The 22,636-nt window shown below is 37.4% G+C and overlaps 1 protein-coding gene across 1 annotated transcript in view; it reads left to right on the top strand.

The window, feature by feature from the left end:
* FRZB (frizzled related protein) overlaps positions 1 to 22,119 on the top strand; it is a 32,766-nt gene extending 10,647 nt beyond the window's left edge. Inside the window, exons 3-6 of the mRNA XM_043577226.1 lie at positions 12,137 to 12,202; positions 16,315 to 16,519; positions 16,905 to 16,968; positions 20,863 to 22,119. Of these exons, the coding sequence (XP_043433161.1) occupies positions 12,137 to 12,202; positions 16,315 to 16,519; positions 16,905 to 16,968; positions 20,863 to 20,979 (452 nt within the window). The 3' untranslated portion in view covers positions 20,980 to 22,119. The remainder of the gene's footprint in view (positions 1 to 12,136; positions 12,203 to 16,314; positions 16,520 to 16,904; positions 16,969 to 20,862) is intronic.
* Positions 22,120 to 22,636: the final 517 nt, after the last annotated feature.

Raw genomic sequence — 22,636 nt, 5'->3', positions numbered from 1 at the left:
TGAAGTCATGACTTGTGCTGAAATCAAGAGTTAGACACTTGGGGCTCCTGGGTAGCTCAGTTGGTTGGGCTTCTGACTTTGGCTCAGGTCATGATCTCGCAGTCCGTGAGTTCGAGCCCCACATCGGGCTCTGTGCTGAGAGCTCAGAGCCTGGAGCCTGTTTCATATTTTGTGTCTCCCTCTCTCTCTGACCTTCCCCCATTCATGCTCTGTCTCTCGCTGTCTCAAAAATGAATAAACGTTAAAAAAAATTTTTTTAAAAGAGTTGGACACTCAGTTGACTTAGCCACCCAACCGCCCCCACAATTAGTGTTTTTATGTCTTATTGGAGAATTGACCCTTCATAATGTAATGTCGCTCTTTATCTCTGGTAGTTTTCTCTGCTTTAAAATCTATTTTCTTTGATATTAATATAGCTACTTCAATTTTTCTTTTTATCGGTATTTACAAGGTGTATCTTTACCCTTTTACTTTTAATATACCTACATTATTATGTTCTAAACAAATTTCTTGTAGACCTAGTATAATTGGGTCATTTTTTTGTTGGAATTGGTTTTTTTGTTCTTTTAACCAATCTTTGTCTTTTGATTGGTGCATTGAGATATTTACATCTAATATGGTTATTGTTATGTTTTTATTTAGATCTACCATTTTATTATTTGTTTCTGTTTGTTCCCTCTCTTTCATTCCTGTGTTCTATATCCTGATTCATGTTGGATTATTTGAATCTCTCTTCCTCATGCACACATGTGTATGTATCTCTCTGTGTTATACGTTTATCTTGTGAATATATATATATATATATATATATATATATATATAATGACAGTATATGTAGTTGTATTTTTTCTTTAAGCCATTAAAAGTGTTTTAAACAACTCAGGGGGAGAATAGGGGTGCCTACGTGGCTCAGTTGGTTGAGTGTCCAGCTCTGGATTTCGGCTCAGGTCATGATTGATCCCAGTGTTATGGGATCAAGCCCTGTGTTGAGCTCCACACTGGGTGTGGAGCCTGCTTAAGATTCATTCTCTCTCTCTCTCTCTCTCTCTCTCTCTCTCTCTCTCTCTCTCTCTCCCCCTCTGCCCCTTTCCCCCACTCATGTCCTTGTTCTCTCTCTCTCTCTCAAAAAAAAAAAAAAAAAAAAGAGAATAGCCTACTGTGTTTACATAGATGTTTCTATTTCTATTGTTTTTTCCTGATTTCCAGTATTCCTTCTACCTGAAGAACTTCCTTCAACATTTCTTTTAAAGCAGTTCTGGTGGCAATAAATTCTCTCAGTTTTCCTTTATCTGAAAATGTCTAGATTTCACCTTCATTCCTGAAGGGTATTTTCATTGGATATAGAATTCCGGGTTGGCAGTTCATTCAGTGTTTAAAAAAGTTATTCCACTTACTTCTGTGTTTCTCAAGGGAAATTGGTAGTCATTCAAATCATTGTTACCCTGTATATAATGTGTCAGTTTTCTCTGGTTGCTTTCAAGGCTTTTTTCTTGGTGTTTAGTTTTTAGCAGTTGGATTGTGCTATGCCTGGACATTGATTTCTTTGGTTTTAACCTGTTTAGGGTTAATGGAGTTTCTTGAGTCTATAAATTTTTGCCTTTTGTCAAATTTGGGAAGGTTTCAGCAACTATTTCTTCCAAGATTTATTTTTACAGCACATTCTCTTCTATTTCCAAATCTATGATGATGTGAATCTTAGAGCTTTTGTTATTGTCCCACAGATCCCCAAAGATCTGCTCATTTCCCTCTCAATCTTTATAATTTCTCCTGGTCTGTCTTCAAGTTCGGTGACTTGATCATCACTATTCTTCTACTGAGCCCATCTAGTGAATTTTTTATTCCAGTTCCTGCAATTTTCAAAGTTCAAAATTTCTACTTGGTTCTTCATTATATCTTGTATTTCTTTGTTGAGACTTTCTATCCTTCCTTTCATTTCAAGGGTGTTCACTATTACTTTTTGGAGAATTTTTGTAAGAACTGCCTTGAGATTATTGTTGGATAATTTTAACATTTGTGTCACCTGGTTGTTTTTCCATACAAATTGAGATTTTTCTGGTTCTTCATATGCAGACTAATTTTTTAATTGCATCCTGGTCATTTTGATTATTTATGTTCTAAGACTTTGGTTCTCATTTAAAGTTCTATAGAGAATGTTGATTTATATTTTTTTAATGTTTGTTTATTTTTTGAGAGAACAGTCAGCGGAGGGGCAGGGAGAATCTTAGGCTCTACACTGTCAGTGCAGAGCCCAAAGTGGGCCTGATCCCACAAACTGTGAGATCATGACCTGAGTTGAAATGAGAATTGGACACAGCCGACTGAGCCACCCAGGTGCCCCGAGAATGTTGATGTTTTTATTTCAGCACATTGGGTTTAAGCAGCAAATTCTGACTTGTCTTCTGTAGGTTGTGATTTCAGTATCTGTTCCACTGTCAGTCTTTGAAGTGCCTTTCAGATCTATCCCATGTGCATCCTACCCAGGGGCCAGTGTGAGATCAGGGCAATGATCTGTCCCACAGTTTAGTTTTCAAAGTCTACAGTATACTGTTCAGTGTCCGATTCATACATGCCCAGAGGTGAATCTACCAGCTCATAAACAATTTTATGGAATTTTTTCTAAGTTCCTCTCTGTCTGTGGTCTTCTCAGCACTTTTTAGTTCCTTTGGGGCTCCTCTTTGGTCCTTTGGCCAGAAATCTGGAGCTTTATTTATCCCACTCTGTGATGTACTTCCTGTGACTGACTCCACATCTGAGGCCAGATGGTGGGGGACAAAGCGATGGGGCTTTGCCCCAATCTCTTGACATTACACGTCCAATGAGAAAGGAAGGTTCTCCAATGTCACCAGTTTAGACTCCTGAGGGCCTCCTTTGGTGCAGCTGTTGTCAGCACTGCCCCAGGATTGCTTGAATGATGGGATACCAGAGAATGGAGTAGTAGAAGACCCTTTTCTCACTTCTTTTTTTTTTTTTTTTTTTTAATTTTTTTTCAACGTGTATTTATTTTTGGGACAGAGAGAGACAGAGCATGAACAGGGGAGGGGCAGAGAGAGAGAGAGCCACAGAATCAGAAACAGGCTCCAGGCTCTGAGCCATCAGACCAGAGCCTGACGCGGGGCTCGAACTCACGGACCGTGAGATCGTGACCTGGCTGAAGTCGGACGCTTAACTGACTGCACCACCCAGGCGCCCCCCTTTTCTCACTTCTTGAGTCAGAAGTAGAGGGATTCTCCTAAAGAACTCCATCTATATCATGCCCAGTTATAGGCTATGGGCTGTGTTGCAACTAGGCTGGAGGATACTAGAGCGGGGGAAGTTAATGAACAGTTTGAGAATATCAGTCTTCTTCCCCAATCTTTCTATTATTTACTTTTCAGAATCCTTAAGTAGTTGCTTCATGCATTCTGTAACTGTGTTCAGTGGGAAAGACATGGTAGAATCTAGTTACTTCATCTCATCATAAAATAAGCTTTCAAATGAAGTATGCTGTATGTTCAAAAACACAAATCATAAGCATGCAGCTCAGTGACTTGTAACAAAGTAAACACTGTTGTGAAACCATCACACAGATCAAGATTTATACTATTAGCAGCATTCCAGAAGTCTCCTTGTGCCTCTTCCAAATTATTACTTCCACCTTTCTTTCTCAAGGTAACTGCTAGCAGAAATTCCAATACCATACATTAATTTTGTCTAATTTTGATCTTTTATGAATATATATATACACACACACACACACACATACACACACATATATATACATATATATGTGTGTGTGTGTGTATAGTGTATGGCTTTCTTTGCTACTTATTATGCTGTGCATACCAGTACTTCTGAATTTTCGTTGCTGTGTAGAATTTTATCATATGAATATACCACACTTTATCCTAATGTTCCTGGATATTTGGGTTGTTTCTAGTTTTTGTTTCTGTGACTAATGCTACATTTGCTCTTACAAGAACATTTTAACTGCAATCAGTTATAAATACCTTTTCGATTTCACTTTCCTCTAGTAGTTTGCACTGATTTGGGTCTGTGTGTCCTGCTTTGTAAGGTGTCTTATATGTGGAAGTGGAGCATTTATTTTACTGAGTTGTAAATAACTTTGAAACATCAGTTTTCATTAGATGGCGATAGTTTTCACTGTTGATTTCCATTGAATCTTGTCAAAGTGACAAGTGTCTGACCAGAGGCAATGTCTGCCAAATGTGCCCAACAAACAACTTTTAAAAAACATAAGTGAATGAAAATGATTTATTTAGAATTATTTCATTACCTTCTTGATACAATTGAGAATGTTTTGGAGTGTCATAAAATCAGCTGGAAATTATTGGTGCCCAGCAATGTTTCTGTTTTAATGATCACGTCTACTGTTGAATTTGATCAAAACAAACCACAAAGCTCATTTGTATAGTGCAACAGGTAAGTCAAAAGTTTAGTCAAGTGCATACATGTTCTATCAGTCTGTGCAGAAGTTATGGTTATAATAATATAGCACTTAGTGTGTAAATGAAAGATATGACATCAAAAACGCTATAAATAATATACAAAAATAGTTCAATGTGTAAAAAAAAAAATGACCTAGAATGAATGTAGTATTCCTGGGCTTCGTGTGTACTGTTCCTCTTTTATAAATGTTTTCCTGTTTCCTGGTATAATGGGAATGATGAAAACAAACAAGCAAAACCAAGCTTATTCTGCTTGTGGAAAGATGCACTGACCTATTCACATGTTCTATAAGGAAAATACAAATTATTCATAGTCAAAATTTTATGCTTTGGAAAAATGTAGCTGCTGAGGTTGGTAAAGGAGAATATAGAGAAGATACAAAAACATTGTAACCCACATAACCCAGCTTTCAAAAGTGTCAAGCTGTTTCTGCCTGGAATTTAGAAAAGAAATTCTTTCACTCTAGTTAATTTATCCTTTGCCTGGAAGCTTAACATTTTTTTTTTTTTTTACTTGAGATAATGACTTTGTCTGAACAGCTTCCAGTTTGTGAGTGTGCTCTACTATTGTAAACCCACTGTCCTAATAAGGAGAACATCATGTCTATTTCCCATAACATGGCATATGGGGAAAAACAATTTTAGTTTTATTCCACCGAGTCATTTGGTCTGTCAAATCAACCAGAAAATTGAGGCAGGTATTCAAATGATACAGTGAAAAGATCTTTTTTTATTATTAAAATGATTCTGAAAAAGAATTCTCCCAGTTTTCTACTTTGTGGTGGTGACCAATTTGTGAGTTTTTTTTTTTTTTAATTTTTTTTTCAACGTCTTATTTTATTTTTGGGACAGAGAGAGACAGAGCATGAAGGGGGGAGGGGCAGAGAGAGAGGGAGACACAGAATCGGAAACAGGCTCCAGGCTCTGAGCCATCAGCCCAGAGCCCGACGCGGGGCTCGAACTCACGGACTGCGAGATCGTGACCTGGCTGAAGTCGGACGCTTAATCGACTGCGCCACCCAGGCGCCCCTGTTTTTCTTTTTTTAAGAGAGAGTGAGCTTGCACGTGAGCAGGGGAGGGGCAGAGGAAGAGGGAGAGAGAGAATCCCAAGGAGGCTTCATGCTCAGTGTGGAGCCCGAAGCTGGGCTGGCTGTCATGACTGTGAGATCATGACCTGAGCCGAAATCAAGAGTCAGATGCTTAACCGACTGAGCCACCCAGGCGCACCTTATGAGTTTTTATTTTTGAAAAACAAAAATTTTTCCAGAGAGCAGGTATAGTTGGTAAATTCTGACACTAATGAATTACATGAGCATAACCCAGTTACTTCTCTGGTTTGTTTCTGATTATAAAGTCAGATTGTATTGACTTTGGAGTTCCCGTGTGACATATTTTTGAATTAGGGAAACATTAGCGGTATCCCCTAGTGTAAGCTGGGTACCCTACACAGGTTTGACTAATGTCTCTCTGCCCCTATTTCTGAGGTGCTTCAGAGAAATTTTGAGTGGCTGCTGCTGAGTAACTAGAGATTTCTGACTGCCTGCACCTGCCAGGCCTGCCCCAGAGGGGGTGCCCTCTTTGCGGGATGGCCTGTGCCTGACTGGGGTGGTAGAGATTCATTCTCTCTCTCCAAACTTCTTTCCTCCCCTTGACTTCCTCCTAATTTGGGGAATTTAGTTTTTTGCTTTGGTGCAAATGTTTACTGACTATAGCAGCTGAATTAACTTGGGCAACTTCTGCCATTTATTGAAAAAAAAAATTAGGATAGATAAAAAGAATATTTACAATTCTATAGTTTCTTACAAGTATATGCTTTTTTTTTTTCGTTATTTCACGGTATTTGACACTTTGACCCATTTTTATTCCTAAGCATTTTCCTCCTTGAACTGTTACCCAAGTCATGCTAGTTCTTCCCCTGTCCCCTAGCCATGGGCATTCCCTGAGATTTTGTGCTTGGCCTCTACTGCTCTCTCCTTATAACGGTTTCTTCCCTTTGGAGTATATCCAGCAACTAGGCTTAATTATCACTCTTGTGACTCCAGTTCTTATCCCTGTCACAGGTACAGCACCATATTTCTCCTTCAATAAACACTTCTACCTAGGTCGCCTATTTGTACTTCAATTACAACCTAGTTAATAATTAAAGCTGTCTTTTTATTACAGATTTCCTTCTTGTAAGTTTTTTAGTATGTGGCACCATTGTTTTCCCAGGTCCCCAGCATTGAAACTTCATAGTCAGTTTATTGGTTCATCCACCCCACCGTTCATTAGAAATGTAATGGCCAGGGGCGCCTGGTTGGCTCAGTCGGTTAAGAGTCTGACTCTTGATTTTGGCTCAGGTCATGATCTCTTGGTTTGTGAGACTGAGCTCCACGTCGGGCTCTGTGCTCTCTCTCTCTGCCCCTCCCTACTCTTTCAAAATAAACAAATACACTTAAAAAAAAAAAAGTATAATGGCCACCTCCTTGTACCAGGCATATGCCTGCCCAGGACATGGGGTGAGGGGGGTGAGCAGGGACTGCACCTTCCTTTTCTGTCACCTCTTTTCTATGTGCTTGGGAGGGGTAAATGATGTTCTAAAAGACTATGGAGCCCACTTTATGTTTTTGTTAATTGACCTCTTTATAGTGCTTCACTGAACATAACACTTCAGATCTCATGGGAGAAAATGGGCAAATCTCATGGACTATATTTCGTATATCCTGAATGAGTCTTGGATCCATAAATGTTGTGAAGGAAAGTTTATTTAAAAATTTCCAAAGACATAAATCCTAAAGGAATAAATTAAATTTCCTTTTCTTATTAATACAGCGTTAGCCCTCTCAATCTTAAACAGTTCCCTTTTATAAAGCACAAATTACTATGAATAGGGACCTTTATTACAATTTTGAGGTTTGTTTTTTTAAGCTAAACCGAGCAAATGTTATTTTTGCTTTTTAAAGCCTTATTATATTACCTAGGTTCACCAATCAACTGCATTGCATTTTCCACATACTGCTCTTATCCAAAATAAAATCTAATATATTCTTTGCCTTATGCATATGATTGGGAAATAAATATTATTTTAAACATGTAATGAACAGCTGCTAAGTCATGGCGCACTTCAGTTTATGGAAATATGAAAGGACGGTCTCATGAATTTTTATGTTAATGGTACTTCATTGATGTATAATTTACTTACGGTAAAATGCATAATTAAGTGTATGCCACACTGCATTTTGACAAATGTATATACCTATGTAGCTATCCCCCAGCTCAAAATAAAGAATATTTCCATCATCTCTAAGAATTCCCTTGTGCCCAGTCACCCACCTCACTGTGAGGCAAGCACAGGTGTTATTTTTATTACCATAGATTAGTGTCTGTTCTTCACATCCATGTAAATGGAATCATATAGTACATACTCTTTTGTGACTGGCTACTTTTGTTTTTGCATGATGTTTTTGATATTTATCCATTTCTGTGCATCATTTCATTCTTTTTTGTGTGGAATAGTGTACCCTTGTGTGAGCATAATACCAATGTGATTTCTAAATTCTATTTTTTTAAACCCGCCCAACCAAATGTAATATATATAAAAGTTTCTGTCTCTAGGGAAAAATTCAGCACATTTTCATATTTAAGCTTAAACTTTTAAGTATAAACTTTAAACTTTAATCTTTAAATCAACTTGCAGATGATTTTTTGTTAGAAAATTGTCTCTTATTTTATCAGCTGCTCTTGAATTTGCATAAAATACCTTAAGATCTTTTTGGTGTGTTTATATATTACTATTGCTAAGAGCTAACAGTCGGTGAATGATTACTAAGTAATAGTCTCTGTGTCAAATTCCTTAAGTGAATTATTCTTTAAATTCTTAACAATAACCCTGTGAGGTAGGCAGTATTAATTTAGAAATAGGTTTTGCCCAAGGTAACTTTCTCAAGGTCATTCCACTAGGAAGAAATGGAGCTGGGATTCAAATCCATGTGCCCTTAATCGTGTTGTCATATTCTCTTGCATTCTAATACTTATTAGAATGGTCACATATGTGACCATTTGATGTGTCAAATGTGTATTTGATGTGTATTATCTCATTTAATTCTCCTGGTAACTCTAAAAGATATGTTTAAAAATCACATTAGGGCATACTTATGGGCACATCTTAAAAATATAGATCTGGATCTCTGTAAAGAAGTTATAGTTAAGAATATAGATTTTCAAATAGTAAAAATTTATTTTTTATGTTTGTTTTAAAATTTGTGGTTTGCTCCTATGTTTCTTAAAATGGAGAGAAGGGGACAAGTGGGCTTCAAGGGTCAAATGCCAAGATCTAAAACATATAATACATTTGGTACAAATTAAAATCATTTAAATTCTAAACTGATTAGAATGAGCCAATCTTGAAAGAATTATGGAAACTGCAATGCAAATAGAATTATATTTTCTTTCATCCCCATGTACTTTTTGACAATAAATCCTGCACACAGACCTAAGACGTCTTTTCCTAGAAAAAGCAGAAAGATACTAATTCCTAGATAGTGGTATTCCAAAGTCATTGGACATGAAAGGTTATAGTGGTTTTGGAATCTGGCAAGAGAAGTTAGTTACAGTCTTATGGCTCTGGATGAGACCCAACGGTAGTCAATTTCAAATAAAGGTCACGGTTAGAGAGTTGTATAACACTTAAGCATTAACTTGAACAGATTGCATTAAGTAGGGAAGGTCCACTGAGAATCACATTTCACAATTGTATCAGGTACTTGGAATTCCTTAGACTTTATAAAACCGTCTGACTCTTTAAAAATACTATCATAATTATGTGTTTTCAGTGAGCCTGTTTTTATGAATAAAAATTGGAATAAAGAAGGATGTGATTACTTTCCTCCCTGAACTATGTTAATAAGATGCCTTCTTGTTGAGACCACGAGGCTGTTTGTGGCTCGGGCACTGCAGTGCCCTGGGAGACATCTCTGAATTGCAAACCAGATTCTGTGGAGCTTAGGGATGTTAATTTTGCAAACTAATATTTGTATGAGAGTGATAAACTCATGTTTGTACTAGTATAATAAACAGTCGTCAGTTTCATTAGCAGAGAAGTAGGAAATCGTTGATGCTAGGAGAGAGTGCCTGAGAGAACCAAGCAAGAACTTGAGGGAGAGCTGCCAAAGATGGTTTCCTGATGGAGGCCCGTAGTTGCTTGTGAGATGTAGGATGATGTGCTGTTCTGCAATTCGTGATGTTACATTCAGTTCTAGACATTGAGGCAAGTGAATTGTTAATATAAAAACTTACTCACATTTGAAGAATTCTTTGTCACTTACTTTGTTGCAGCCAGCTCCTTTAACTTGTTCATATATTTTTTTCCCCCGGATAAAAACACGAAGGCAGTTCCTTTACAACCTTTTCTTCTCAGTGGTGGAATGTAAGTTAATCAATATCTAACGGTTTTTGTGCAAAGCTCAGTAAATAATAGATTTTATTTTACCACTGTAGAAACCAAAATTTAAAAACCTTATGCAATTGGAAGCTGAGAGAGGAAGACTCCTAGCAAAATTATTAGCAAATTAAAGAAATGATAATGGTATTACTGCCTCTGTAAAAGTCTGGGAAATCAACTGTTGATAGTTTAAAAAAAAAAAAAAAGCTGTTGCTATCTTACTTAGGGTGGCAGGTGCAAAAAACATAATTAATAATGCAAGCAGTATATCCCTCTATGGTTTCTTTGTAATTTCCCAGTTCTTGGGGCTTTGGGGGATATATATGTAGATGTGAGTAACTGAACTTGAGAAGAAGAATAATTCTCCAAATTTTTTGATCTAAGATATATTTTTCATGAATACACTTAGGTATGAATACGTTTGGTTTGAGCTAGCATAAATAGGTGAAAGGAAGTTCTTCCATATTTGAGCCTTGTAGATATAAATTTCCATGTCTCTTTATTATTTTATTGAGCTACTAGTTACTTCAACTAGGCAGATAATTGTTTATAGCGAAAGGGATTGGAAGCATGGCAAGGGTCACATATATGGTATGGTATTGCCACCTCTGAGGCTAGCAGATATAAGTGCACTGTAGATGAATCAAATATAGTCCCACCAAGAATGTAACTGCTTCGCTATTAGCTATTAGGAAATGGTCTACCTATGTGCATGTAGTTGTGTATATATAGTTATGTAAATACCTACTTGAAATCTTCCTAAATCACTTTATAATAAAATTTTTAAAAAATCTCTGGGAATGTTATGGAACCCATTGGTCTATGCTTCAAGCAAAATTATATGGTAACAACATCATTGAATCATATTAGATTCAATGCAGTGATATTTGGTATAGTTTTGCCAAGAATTTTTATTAGAGTATGAGCAAATTTCTAAAGAATTCCAAATATGTAGATAATTTATCTACATGCATTACATTTGAAAAATACCTATTTTTAAATGATAGAAAAAGTACAAATCCCTTTCTGTATATGGGTGAGGATAGTTTGTAAATCAAAGACTATATCAGTTACTTCTTCAGAAATAGTCTCATCTTAAGAATCTCTCCCTCATGAACTCTTCATAGGAATGTAAATTGGTACAGCCACTGTGAAAAATAGTATGGGGGCTTCTCAAAAAATTAAAAATAAAAGGGTGCCTGTCTGGCTCAGTCAGGATAGCATGCAACTCCTGATCTCAGGAGTGAGATCTCAATGTGAGTTCGAGCCTCACACTGGATGTAGCACTTACTTGAAAAAAGTTAAAAATAGAAACATCAGATGACCCAACATTTCCATTACTGGGTATTTACCCAAAGAAAACAAATACACTAATTTTTATAGATATATACACCCCTTTGTTTATTGCAGATTTGTAAAGTATGGAACTTCTCATTTCAAATTATGTACTTAGTAAATTTCTTCCAGTAAGTATAAAAATATCATTGAGTTAAATAGCAGTTATTCTGCCTATACATGGGGCTCATGGCCTCTCTTAAGAACTTCACTAACTTCGCTGGGTTGTAATAATACATGCTTATCTCATTGAGTTGCTTTTATTTTTTTTTTAACATTTATTTATTTTTGAGACAGAGAGGGACAGAGCATGAACGAGGGAGGGTCAGAGAGAGAGGGAGACACAGAATCTGAAACAGGCTCCAGGCTCTGAGCAGTCAGCACAGAGCCCGATGGGGGGCTCGAACTCACGGACCGCGAGATCGTGACCTGAGCCAAAGTCAGACGCTTAACCGACTGAGCCACCCAGGCGCCCCTTGAATTGCTTTTAGATGCAGGAAATAGTATTTGGAAAAGTGCTATGTAATGTGTAAAGCATATATGAATGCAGGTGGTACCCCACAGGGGTAAACCAGTTGCCTGAGCATAAGCAGGAAATTGCCTTTCAGTAGGCATTGGTTCTGCTTCCATAGGCATTAAATGCCTTTTTTGGGGGATTCAGGGGTCATGATCTCTTCTTGCATGGTAGTGAACAGGGTTTCCTTAGGATTCGGGTGGTTTGTTGAAGAGTAGGAGCTTATGAGCATACTCACATTAAATAAGAGGCTAGGTAAACGGAATAAACATGAATGTAGTTCCAGGAGAAAGAGATCAAACACATAGAATTACTAAGAGCCTCTTCGCCACCAAATTTGGATCTGCCTTACCAAAAATGTGAATGAACAAAAGAAAGCTCATGTTGAATTTTTGCTGACAGCTAAAATGTTGTATTTTTCAGAACGCTGCAAGTGTAAGCCTATTAGAGCTACACAGAAGACCTATTTCCGAAACAATTACAACTATGGTAAGGATAACTGCTGTGCTAAGAAAGTAGTGTGTGTGTGTGTGTGTGTGTGTGTGTGTGTGTGTGTGTGTGTGACAGAGAGGGAGAGAGAGAGAGAGAGAGAGAGAGAGAGAAAGAGAGAATTAGAGCAGTTTAAGAATAAGGCTTAAAACCAAAGACAGACAACTTTTAAGCACATAGTCCCCTGTCCCAAATAATTGAAATGTCTGATGGGCAAAATTCTTAACCAATGCTTGATTTTGAATCATATTGGGCAGCATTGCTGGCATCTAGAACCATGTAATTAAGTAAGTACACAGAGCTGCATTTCAAACTAGATTGCCCTCTGAGAGGCTGAGGAGGATTTGAGCTTGAATGTTTGGGGCTGCATGGGTTTTCAGTTTTGCTTCCAAGTCAGCTTCACTGGGGTGAACAGAGGAGGACTTTGATGCATAAGGGATGGATGGTTAACAGAGGACAACTTGGTTTCTCCAATCAGTCTGTCTCATGGAACACACTGACAGAGCTGGAAAGTAACACAGAAGTTGTTAGTATTCAATTAAGGAAATGTTTTGTTGTCTAGCTTGACCTAGAAATGTGACATTTTGATAAAATATTAATCTAAGAGCCACCCATCTAAATGTAGCCAACAGACTTAAATGGAGGAAAAAGCCTCCTGTCTTTGTACCAGGTACTGTGCAAAGTGACTTCTATACACTATCTTTTATAGTTTCCTCAACTGCCCCATGAGATGTATTATTATCCTAATTTTATCAGTGATTATTGAATGTAAGTTGTCCTTTCTTAAATTATTTAGAATGTACTTTTGGGTACTGGCATGCTTCAGAGTCACAAATATCAATTACTCTTATATTTAGACAACTCAGAATTTTCCAGTTGATACAACAAGGGACAAAAAACATTTGCTGTAATCCATAGGCATTTTATTGTGATTTTTTTCCTGGGCATCTATAAGATTAATAAAGGTCATGTGACTATATCTCTGAAGATGATTGTTGATGTGGAGTCAATGAATAAACATGACAATTAAATACATTTTTAGGGGCACCTGGGTGGCTCAGTTGGTTGAGCATCGACTTTGGCTCAGATCATGGTCTCACAGCTCATGGGTTCGAGCCCCGCGTTGGGCTCTGTGCCGACAGCTTGGAGCCTGGAGCCTGCTTTGGATTCTGTGTCTCCCTCTCTCTCTGCCCCTAACCCACTCACATTCTGTCTCTGTCTCTCTCAAAAATAAACATTAAAATGTTTTTTAAATACATTTTTAAAGGAAACTTTATTAAAATGAGAATTTTATTATCAAATTTACAGGCCTTACGTTAGAGGACATAGAACATATATAGCAAATTTATTTCTGTACTGTTGGGAGTAGGAAGGAGAGAAATTGGTAAGACTCTGTAAGAGTAATCTTTGATATCTATGAAAATATCATGTATTAGAAAGTATAAAATAGAAAATTCTCAGGTAAATCTCTTTGAAATAAATGTACTAATTTTACAAGTTTTTCTTCAATGGAATAAATTTTTATTTTTTGCTTACTGCTCATCTTAAGAGGAATCTAATTTCTCTTAGCCAACGGTGGCTTGCAAGGTTGAAAGGTTGTTTTTCTGAGAAGTCAAATGCCTGGCTGCTAATTGGAGGATCCATTCTTCTAAAACCCAATGTGAAAAATCACAGGGAAATGGAGGTCTTGATTTTTAGGAGATTAGGTTTTCAAGATTGAAAATGTTTTATGGACTTTTAAGTATAGTTATAGTAAAAAAAATCATAATAAAAATGTTATTTCAAGGGAATTTTGTTTACTTGGTATTTATTTTACTTTTCTTATTTTTACTTTATCTTACTTTCTTAGTGCTTCAATGGTTGATGTTGCTGTTTTGATTAAAAGTTAAAAAACTAGTGCTTACAAGTCATGGAAAGAGAAGATTTTTGACACAGTAGCTGAGGGAATAGTATAACGTAAAATGGAATACAGATCACATTTAATGGGAGAGAGATCATTTCTTTTTCATGGCCAAACAATAACCAGGTTGCCCAAAGTTGAAGGATTTCATGTGTCTGCAGCTTAATGTGGAACATCTTTGGGGGAAGTCAGGCACTCAAATGATTAAATAGAAGGAAGAATGCTGAAAAGAAAATGCAATTTAATTTCTAAAGTCTGTTGATTTTTGTCATAAGTATCTGCCTGTGTCTAATGAGAAAACAAAGTTGGGGCGGGAGTAAATGATAATTCAGATGACCTGTGCTTCATTCAGATTAATTCAGTAAAAGCTCTTGAGCTTTAACAAAATTACTTGAATAATAAAGTAAGTCTTGTAGAGAGATATTTTTTTTGGAGTGGGTACATGTGCTAAAAATTTCTAATGAAAATAGTAGACACACTGAGTAAATAAATCATTAGTTTGAGAACATTTGCACAGTTTGCTAATCTCTAAGAGTTGATGGATGCTATGAAGCACATTTACATAAACCAGGACACAAAAAAATGCCTGCTAGCTGGGCTTGTCAATTTATCATCTGATTCCCCCAAATGACATTTCAAAAAAGGGCAATCTTACTTTTTGTTAAAATACAGACTAGAGAGAACACTAATAAGGGATTTCTTAACTCACAAGTTTCACCAAGCAGGGACAGCTGGGTAGTTATGTTTGTTTGCTGTAAGTTCTCATACTTTTCTCCAGAAACTGAAATACCTGAGAAGCAAAAATGAGATTTTGTCCTGAAGTTTTTAGAATTTGCAATTTAATTTCTATCATACATATATTGTACTGGTGGAATGTTATTGAATGTTTCCATATAGACTTGGGGCATTGATGAGGGGAATGGTTTATTAGCTAGCTTTATGTTTTCATGGATTACTTTTTTCCATTCCTGTGTAGTCCAAAAGACCCTAAAATACATGGGAAGGAACTCAGATGAAAGTGTTTTGCAGATCTGTTCCTAAGAGGCTTTCAAAAAGTGGATTAATTTGGATATATTGTGTCTTCTTCCATATAACATCCCTAGATATTAAACTAGAGCAGCCGGGGAGCCTGGTCAAAAGCCATTGGCTTCTTACTAATTGATGTTTTTACTTCTTTGTAGGCTTTTCAAACTCCTCTTTCAAAAAAAAAAAAAAGGATAACTCATTTATCAGAAGGAGGAATCTAAAAAATTTGGCTCTTCCAAAGGACAGAATACCCAGACTAGACACAGAACTGTGCTTTCTAGATTCTGAGACAAATACTTTGACTTTGCAGCAAAATTGGTTATTTTTAAGGCAGTTCATCTTTATGTTGAGGAGTGAAGCTGGCTCTTGTGAGATAAATTGGGTGTCAGCATTTCCACTGAGAGAGGTAGATTAATGCAATTGACACATTAGACCATTGTCCGTACCACATAAGAGGAAGAAATGTTGGAGTGTCTGACTTCAAAGCAGATGGAGGAAACAAAGTCAAGTGGTAGCAGTTTTTATTCAAAAACAAAGTGTAGTATACTCACAGGAAAATGTAAAAGATAATCTGCTCTGAAATGAAGAAAGGAGCTGATGTCTAAAGAGTCACTAAGGTAAGGAGGTGGAAAGATGGTGGAAACAGTTGGGGGACACTGTAGAACAGGACTTGAAAGCACTGAAGACCCCAACTCTTTAGAAAATCTATGAATCTGATAGAATACTGACAAGTAAAGAAAGCATATTCAAGTACTAGGTCTTTACATATAGTGAAATTAATATAAACTTCTGTTGGTAGCAATTGAAACTACATGCATGCACACATTCCAAATAAAATTTTGGAGGAAAATCACATCAGATTCACTCAACCTTTGATTATCTAAATGGATTTTTCACTATGAAGTACATGCACACAGGTACACACACATATACATGTGTATATATGTATACACAAATATACATGTACATACAAATTGGAAGGGGATCAGGGCTGAACATTAAAGGGGGCAGGTGTGTTGTGAAGTGTGTCATTCACTAATGTCTAAGGCAAACATCTGATTGACTTCTCCATTCGTTGAGCAGGAAGTGGATATGAGTTGACTAGAAAGAAGTCTACCTGTCTTTCTTGAATGGGGCATCTATCATGTATCATATTACCATATTGACTTTACTTTCTTTTATCCAGTCATTCGGGCTAAAGTTAAAGAAGTAAAGACCAAGTGCCATGATGTGACTGTAGTAGTTGAGGTGAAGGAGATTCTAAAAGCTTCTCTGGTAAACATTCCAAGGGAAAACGTTAACCTTTACACCAGCTCTGGCTGCCTGTGTCCTCCACTTAATGTTAATGAGGAGTATATCATCATGGGCTATGAAGATGAGGAACGCTCCAGGTAATTCATTCCCTAAAGGTTCAGAATAATTGCTATGCCTATCATCTCTTTATTTCATTTCTCTAGACGTCTTACTCTGGAGTTCTTACCTGGGGATCTAACTCCTAGGGGATTACAGATAGGTTGTATTTGGGTCCCTCAATATCATTTACTGGATAGAAAAGTATATGTGTGCAATTTGTGTGTGTGCATTTTTCTGGGGAGAAGGATCATAACATCATTTCTTCTTAAAGGAGTCTGACTCACAAATTATTAAGAATTTCTATTCTAAATCTGGCTGTCCTATTGTAGAATAAACAGTAAATCTTTCTTGGCAACGATTCCTTGTATTTTTCAGTAATATCTTTTAATTTTTCAAAAATGGTTGCTTCTTTAAAAAATACAGATTACTGTTGGTGGAAGGTTCTATTGCTGAGAAATGGAAGGATCGACTTGGTAAAAAAGTTAAGGTAAGCCTATATTTTATGTTCAAAGTGATACATAAAGTAGAAAACCAGACATTTGTCATTTAAACAAAATAGTTGCCCTTAACAGCATGAGAAATATTAAAACCTGAGCTGTGTGTGTGTGTGTGTGTGTGTGTGTGTATCAAATTCTAACGACTGAGTTTGTTTTAATGTCAATTTCATTTAAGGAGTGAATTCTCTATAAGTGTATCAGAGATTTAACTACAGTTGCCTAACTTCTCACAATGAGAAGTCTGGCTATAGTCAGTCCAGTCCTGGTTGGGTAGCTCCACATTATCATTAGGGCTCCAGCTCCTTCTAGCTTGCTGTTCTGCCATTTTTTTTTTAATTTTTTTTTTTCAACGTTTATTTTTGGGACAGAGAGAGTCAGAGCATGAACGGGGGAGGGGCAGAGAGAGAGGGAGACACAGAATCTGAAACAGGCTCCAGGCTCTGAGCCATCAGTCCAGAGCCCGACACGGGGCTCGAACTCCCGGACCGCGAGATCGTGACCTGGCTGAAGTCGGACGCTTAACCGACTGCGCCACCCAGGCGCCCCATGTTCTGCCATTTTTAAGGGCATTGCTTCCATGCTCATGTTCACCAGGAGGTCTCAAGATGGCTTCCCACCTCCAGTATCACACCTACATTTCAGGGAGAAAAAAAAAAGAGGTAAAAAGAAGTTTCCAAGTGCCCCATCTAGCAATTTTTACTTAGGTCTTAGTCTCATATCCATCTCTAGCTGCAAGAGAGGATGGCAAATGCAGTTTTTTAGCTGGGCATAAATTGCAGTTCTGGGAGTCAAGAGGGGAGAACAAAGGATGGGTAGGAAACTACCAATGTTGTCCCAATTCGTAGACACCAGTTCTTCTGTACAAAATGCAGCCATGTTCATCTGTGTATAAGACATCTGACCAAATTAGGTCCTTAGAGCAGTAATGTAGCTTTGTTTTTAAACCACTGATTCTTAGATTCTGTAAGTGATACATTTAAAAAATCACAATAGGGGCACCTGGGTGGCTCAGTCAGTTGAGTGTCTGACTCTGGATTTCGGCTCAGGTCATGATCTCATGGTTCATGAGGTTAAGCCCCACATTGGGCTTTGTGCTTACAGCACAGAGCCTGCTTGGGATTCTTTCTCTCTGTGCCCATCCCCAGCTCATGCTGTCTCTCTCCAAATAAATAAATAAACTTGAAAAAAAATTTTTAATTTTTATTAAAAATTAATTTTTTTTCAACGTTTATTTTTATTTTTGGGACAGAGAGAGACAGAGCATGAACGGGGGAGGGGCAGAGAGAGAGGGAGACACAGAATCAGAAACAGGCTCCAGGCTCTGAGCCATCAGCCCAGAGCCCGGCGCGGGGCTCGAACTCACGGACCGCGAGATCGTGACCTGGCTGAAGTCGGATGCTTAACCCACTGCGCCACCCAGGTGCCCCAACTTGAAAAAAATTTTAAAAATCACGGTATATAACCTTATTATAGAAGGTTAGAAGGTTTCATTTCTTTTCTTCTTACTATATACTAAGCTAATCTGTTCCAAAGAAAGGAATGTATGCGCAGATTGGCAAAGAATTGAAAAGGGTGTGTGTGTGTGTGTGTGTGTGTGTTGTGGGCAGGGAGGGAAAAGAAAGAGTGGGAATTGTACCAAACATAATACATCCTCTAACTTCTGTGAGTTTGAAGGCTTGGGAAACATTTACAGGGTAAGTTAAACACCCCTGAGCAGTTTATCTTATACATCTGGCACTTGACACAGCAGACACATTTGAGTTGAAGTGACCTACAAAAATGTAAAGGGCATTATTTTGCAGGGAGAAACTACCCTTCAGTAAGTTCTTTTTTCCCCTGGTATATTTGTCAAAAGTGAGATGTATTTCAAGTTCAGACTTGTGGGAATTCTCCATTTGTATCTATTTTCAGTTACTTTGGTGTTTATTAAAAAGTGGCTCTTCTTCAGTAAGTTGGAATCTCTTACTGTTCTTTTAATTTGGTTTTCTGCTTGCTAATGCAGAACAGGAATTTGTCCTAAATTCCTGTACCAGTTGGAAGAGCTTTCAACATCCCTGCTGCAAAGCATGTAACGAGGCTTGCTTGCTGCTTCTCTTTTGGTACCAAAACAATTACCATCATGTAAAGACCCAGGACACATGGCTTGTTTATCCTATTTCTTAGGCAAACATTTTCCATTGCTTTCTACAGGGGACTCATAGAATTGTTGTGAAATTCTTTATATCTCAGTCTGGATGTAAACATGCTAAAGGGAAGAATTAAATCAATAATGTGAACATTTTTTTTTAATTAATTTATTTATTTTGAGAGAGCGAGCGCAAGCAGGGGGAGTCTGGGAGAGAAGCTCTGGAGCAGGCTCTGTGCAGACAGCAGTGGGCCTGATGTGGGGCTCAAACTCATGAACCGTGAGATCATGACCTGAGCTGAAGTCAGACATTTAACTGACTGACCCACCCAGGCATCCCAACAATTTTTAATTGATATTGCAGATACTCATGACTAAATATCTTGGGTAGGAAAATCTCTTTTGGCTAGAATTATTGAGATCCGTAGTTTAGTTTTCCTGTCAATTTGAGGATGTAAAAAAGATTTTTATGGATTTTCCCTTTTCAGCTGATTTTTTTTCTTCTTTTTGCTCAGTGAATAGAATAAGAATGAGATAAAGACCTTCTTTTGGTTTTGCCATACAGATGGTTGTCTACCTAAGTCTCTGTTAGAGCAGGTTGTTCAAATCAAAATATTTGGTCTGCCTTGGGCAGCTGAGAATCAGACTGTTTTTTAATATGAAAAACAGTAAGATTGTAAAGTATGCTAAAATGAAGAATTACTTTCAGTAATTGAAAAATGATAATTCTATGCTAAGCCCTTCAGATATTTTTCATTTGTTAATCTTCAGAACAGCTTATAAGTATATTCTATTATTAATTCCAATGTGCTAATGATTAAAATGAGGTTTAATAAGTTCAAGAAACTTTGCACGGTAACTGATAGAGTTAGAATTTGGGCTTGGGCCATCTGACATTAGCTCCTTGCTGCTCAAAGTGTGGTCTTGGGGCCAGCAACATTGGCATCACCTGGGAGCTTGCTACATATGAAGATCGTGGGCCCCAGCCTAGACCTATTGAATGAGAATCTGCAATATTAATATCTCCAGGTGATTTCTGTATTCATTGAAATTTGAGAAGTAGTGCTGTGGTCCTTATTCACTATGTTTAACACCAATAATATAACTTCCTTTTATTATATTACATGTAAATACTATTGGTAGTGTTACTATGAAATATTAGTGAACTTGACTGTGGTCATTAGAAATATTGGTAATGTCGGCTTTGTAAAACAGAATGAGTGCAGGACCTTATCTGTTGTGATGGTCGCACTTGGTAGATATTACTTGGAAATATGTTTTTAAGAGATCTTATTTGCCCCCCAAATTTCTATTTTTTTCACTGCTTAAGTCACATATGTTTTAAAAGGCTATGTTCTGATGTATTGTAGAAGAAGAAGATGAAGAATAGCCCTTCAAATTCTCTGTGTAAATCTTCCATTGGTGATCCCCTGTGTAGTGCCAGACTTGTGTATGTTAGTTCTGGAAATACCTGCAGATTTTGATAGATATTTTTGTCGCCATTTGATGTGGAAATTTTAAGTTTAAGGTCTGATATGAAAACATAACTGATATATTATAGGTGGCCAATTTGGTGCTTTTTATGATCAGAGAATTATGTTCACGTAGCATCAATTTTGTTATCCTGGGATATGAATTTTATACTTTTGGAAAAGGATTTTGAGTTCTGACTTTGAGGTCTTACTTAGTTGTTAGAATAATAGAAATGATGACCCAGGTGATACATGCACGTGAGCATTTTCTGTTTTGAATTTCACAGCGCTGGGATATGAAGCTCCGCCATCTTGGACTCAATAAAAGCGATTCAAGCCATAGTGATTCCACTCAGAGTCAGAAGTCTGGCAAGAGCTCCAACCCTCGGCAAGCACGCAACTAAATCTTGAAATGCAGAAAGAACACCAGTGGACTTCCTATTAAGACTTGCATTGCTGGACTAGCAAAGGAAAATTGCACTATTGCACGTCATATTCTATTTTTTACCACAAAAATGTGGTAACTGATATTACTTCTATTTTCTCTTTCATTTTCTGTTTTTCTCTTCCCTCTTTCTTTTTTCTTTATTGTGTTCTGAGTGCAGCTCCTTAAATATATGTATTCTGTTTCACTAATCCTGGGAAAACTATTCTCTGCAATAATAATAAATTAAACATGTTGATACCAGGGCCTTTTTGCTGGAGTAAATGTTAATATGCTGTTCTGCACCCAGATTGGGAATGCAATATTGGATGCAAAGAGAGATTTCTGGTATACACAGAGAGCTAGATATGCTGTGAAACCTAGTCTGCTCATCTAATTACAGCCTCATTTTCACATGCCTTTTGGGCATTCTCCTCACGCTTAAAAGTTCTGAATGTTTATAAAGGTAAAATGGCAGTTTGAAATCAAATGCCACACAGGCAAAGCAATCAAGCACCAGGAACCATTTATGAGGAAACGACACACAAGATAAATTATTTGCAAGATTGGCAGGAAGCAAAATAAATAGTGCTAGGAGCTGGGGAAGGAACATTTTGCCTGATTGAGAAGCACAACTGAAACCAGTAGCTGTTGGGGTGTTAACAGTAGCATTTTTCTTTTGACAATACATTTGGTTTGTTTGTGAATATATTAATCAGCATTAGGGAAGTGAATTGTAACTAGACGTCTGCTGTTATCAGCGTACCTCTGTTAAGTTTGCTTCCCTTTAAATAAACCCATTGGTGTAAGGTTTTTTTTTTTTTTTTTTTTTGCATCTTTTAAAATCTTGACTTGATGTGTTGACCAGGAAAAGAAAGTATGTATGCATGTGCACCAGGGTATTATTTTTGAAAGATACATAGCTCTATAAAATGCTGTAGTTTGCAGCATGGTAAAATGTGCAAGGGTGTGCCTGTGTGTGTATGCGTGACCGTGTGTATGTGTTTGTGCACTCACACCCAAGCTGGACTGAATTACAGGCCTGTACTTGATTATTTGGATTTGTGCTGTTTAATGCTCAGTAAAATATGCCTAATAAAAGGAATTACGGTTGTCAGGAGAGAGATTATTCTTTTTTCTTTTAATATTTTTATTTATTTTTGAAAGAGCACGCAGGCAAGGGAGGGACAGAGAGGAAGGCAGAGCATCCAAAGCAGGCTCTGTCCTGACAGCAGAGAGCCCAACACAGGGCTCAAACTCATGAACCGTGAGGTCACGACCTGAGCTGAAGTCCAATGCTTTGCTTAATTGACTGAGCCACCCAGGCGCCTCAGGAGAGAGGTTATGCTGACTTTTGAACCAAATGCACAATCTTGCTACCCAAGCTGCAGTGTCCCCAGGGACCTTGGGGAATAACTGATGCTTTTCCTTCCTTTCTCTAGCAAGTTCTTCATAGCTTGTGCCAATCACTTGGATGTCTCATTTCCTTCAATTTATGTGTTCGATATTAGTAGAACAGATTTCCAAGATATGGTACACTGAAAATAAAACATTTATGAAGCAAAATGGTGCTGTGCTTCCTTCTACACGGACAATCGTGTGGGAATGAAATTCAGTCTAGAACAAACATTTCCACA

This window comes from Prionailurus bengalensis, chromosome C1, assembly GCF_016509475.1.
Source record: "Prionailurus bengalensis isolate Pbe53 chromosome C1, Fcat_Pben_1.1_paternal_pri, whole genome shotgun sequence".
NCBI lineage: Eukaryota > Metazoa > Chordata > Mammalia > Carnivora > Felidae > Prionailurus > Prionailurus bengalensis.
The sequence above is the reverse complement of the archived record's forward strand: the minus strand, read 5'-3'. Positions and strand labels throughout refer to the sequence as shown.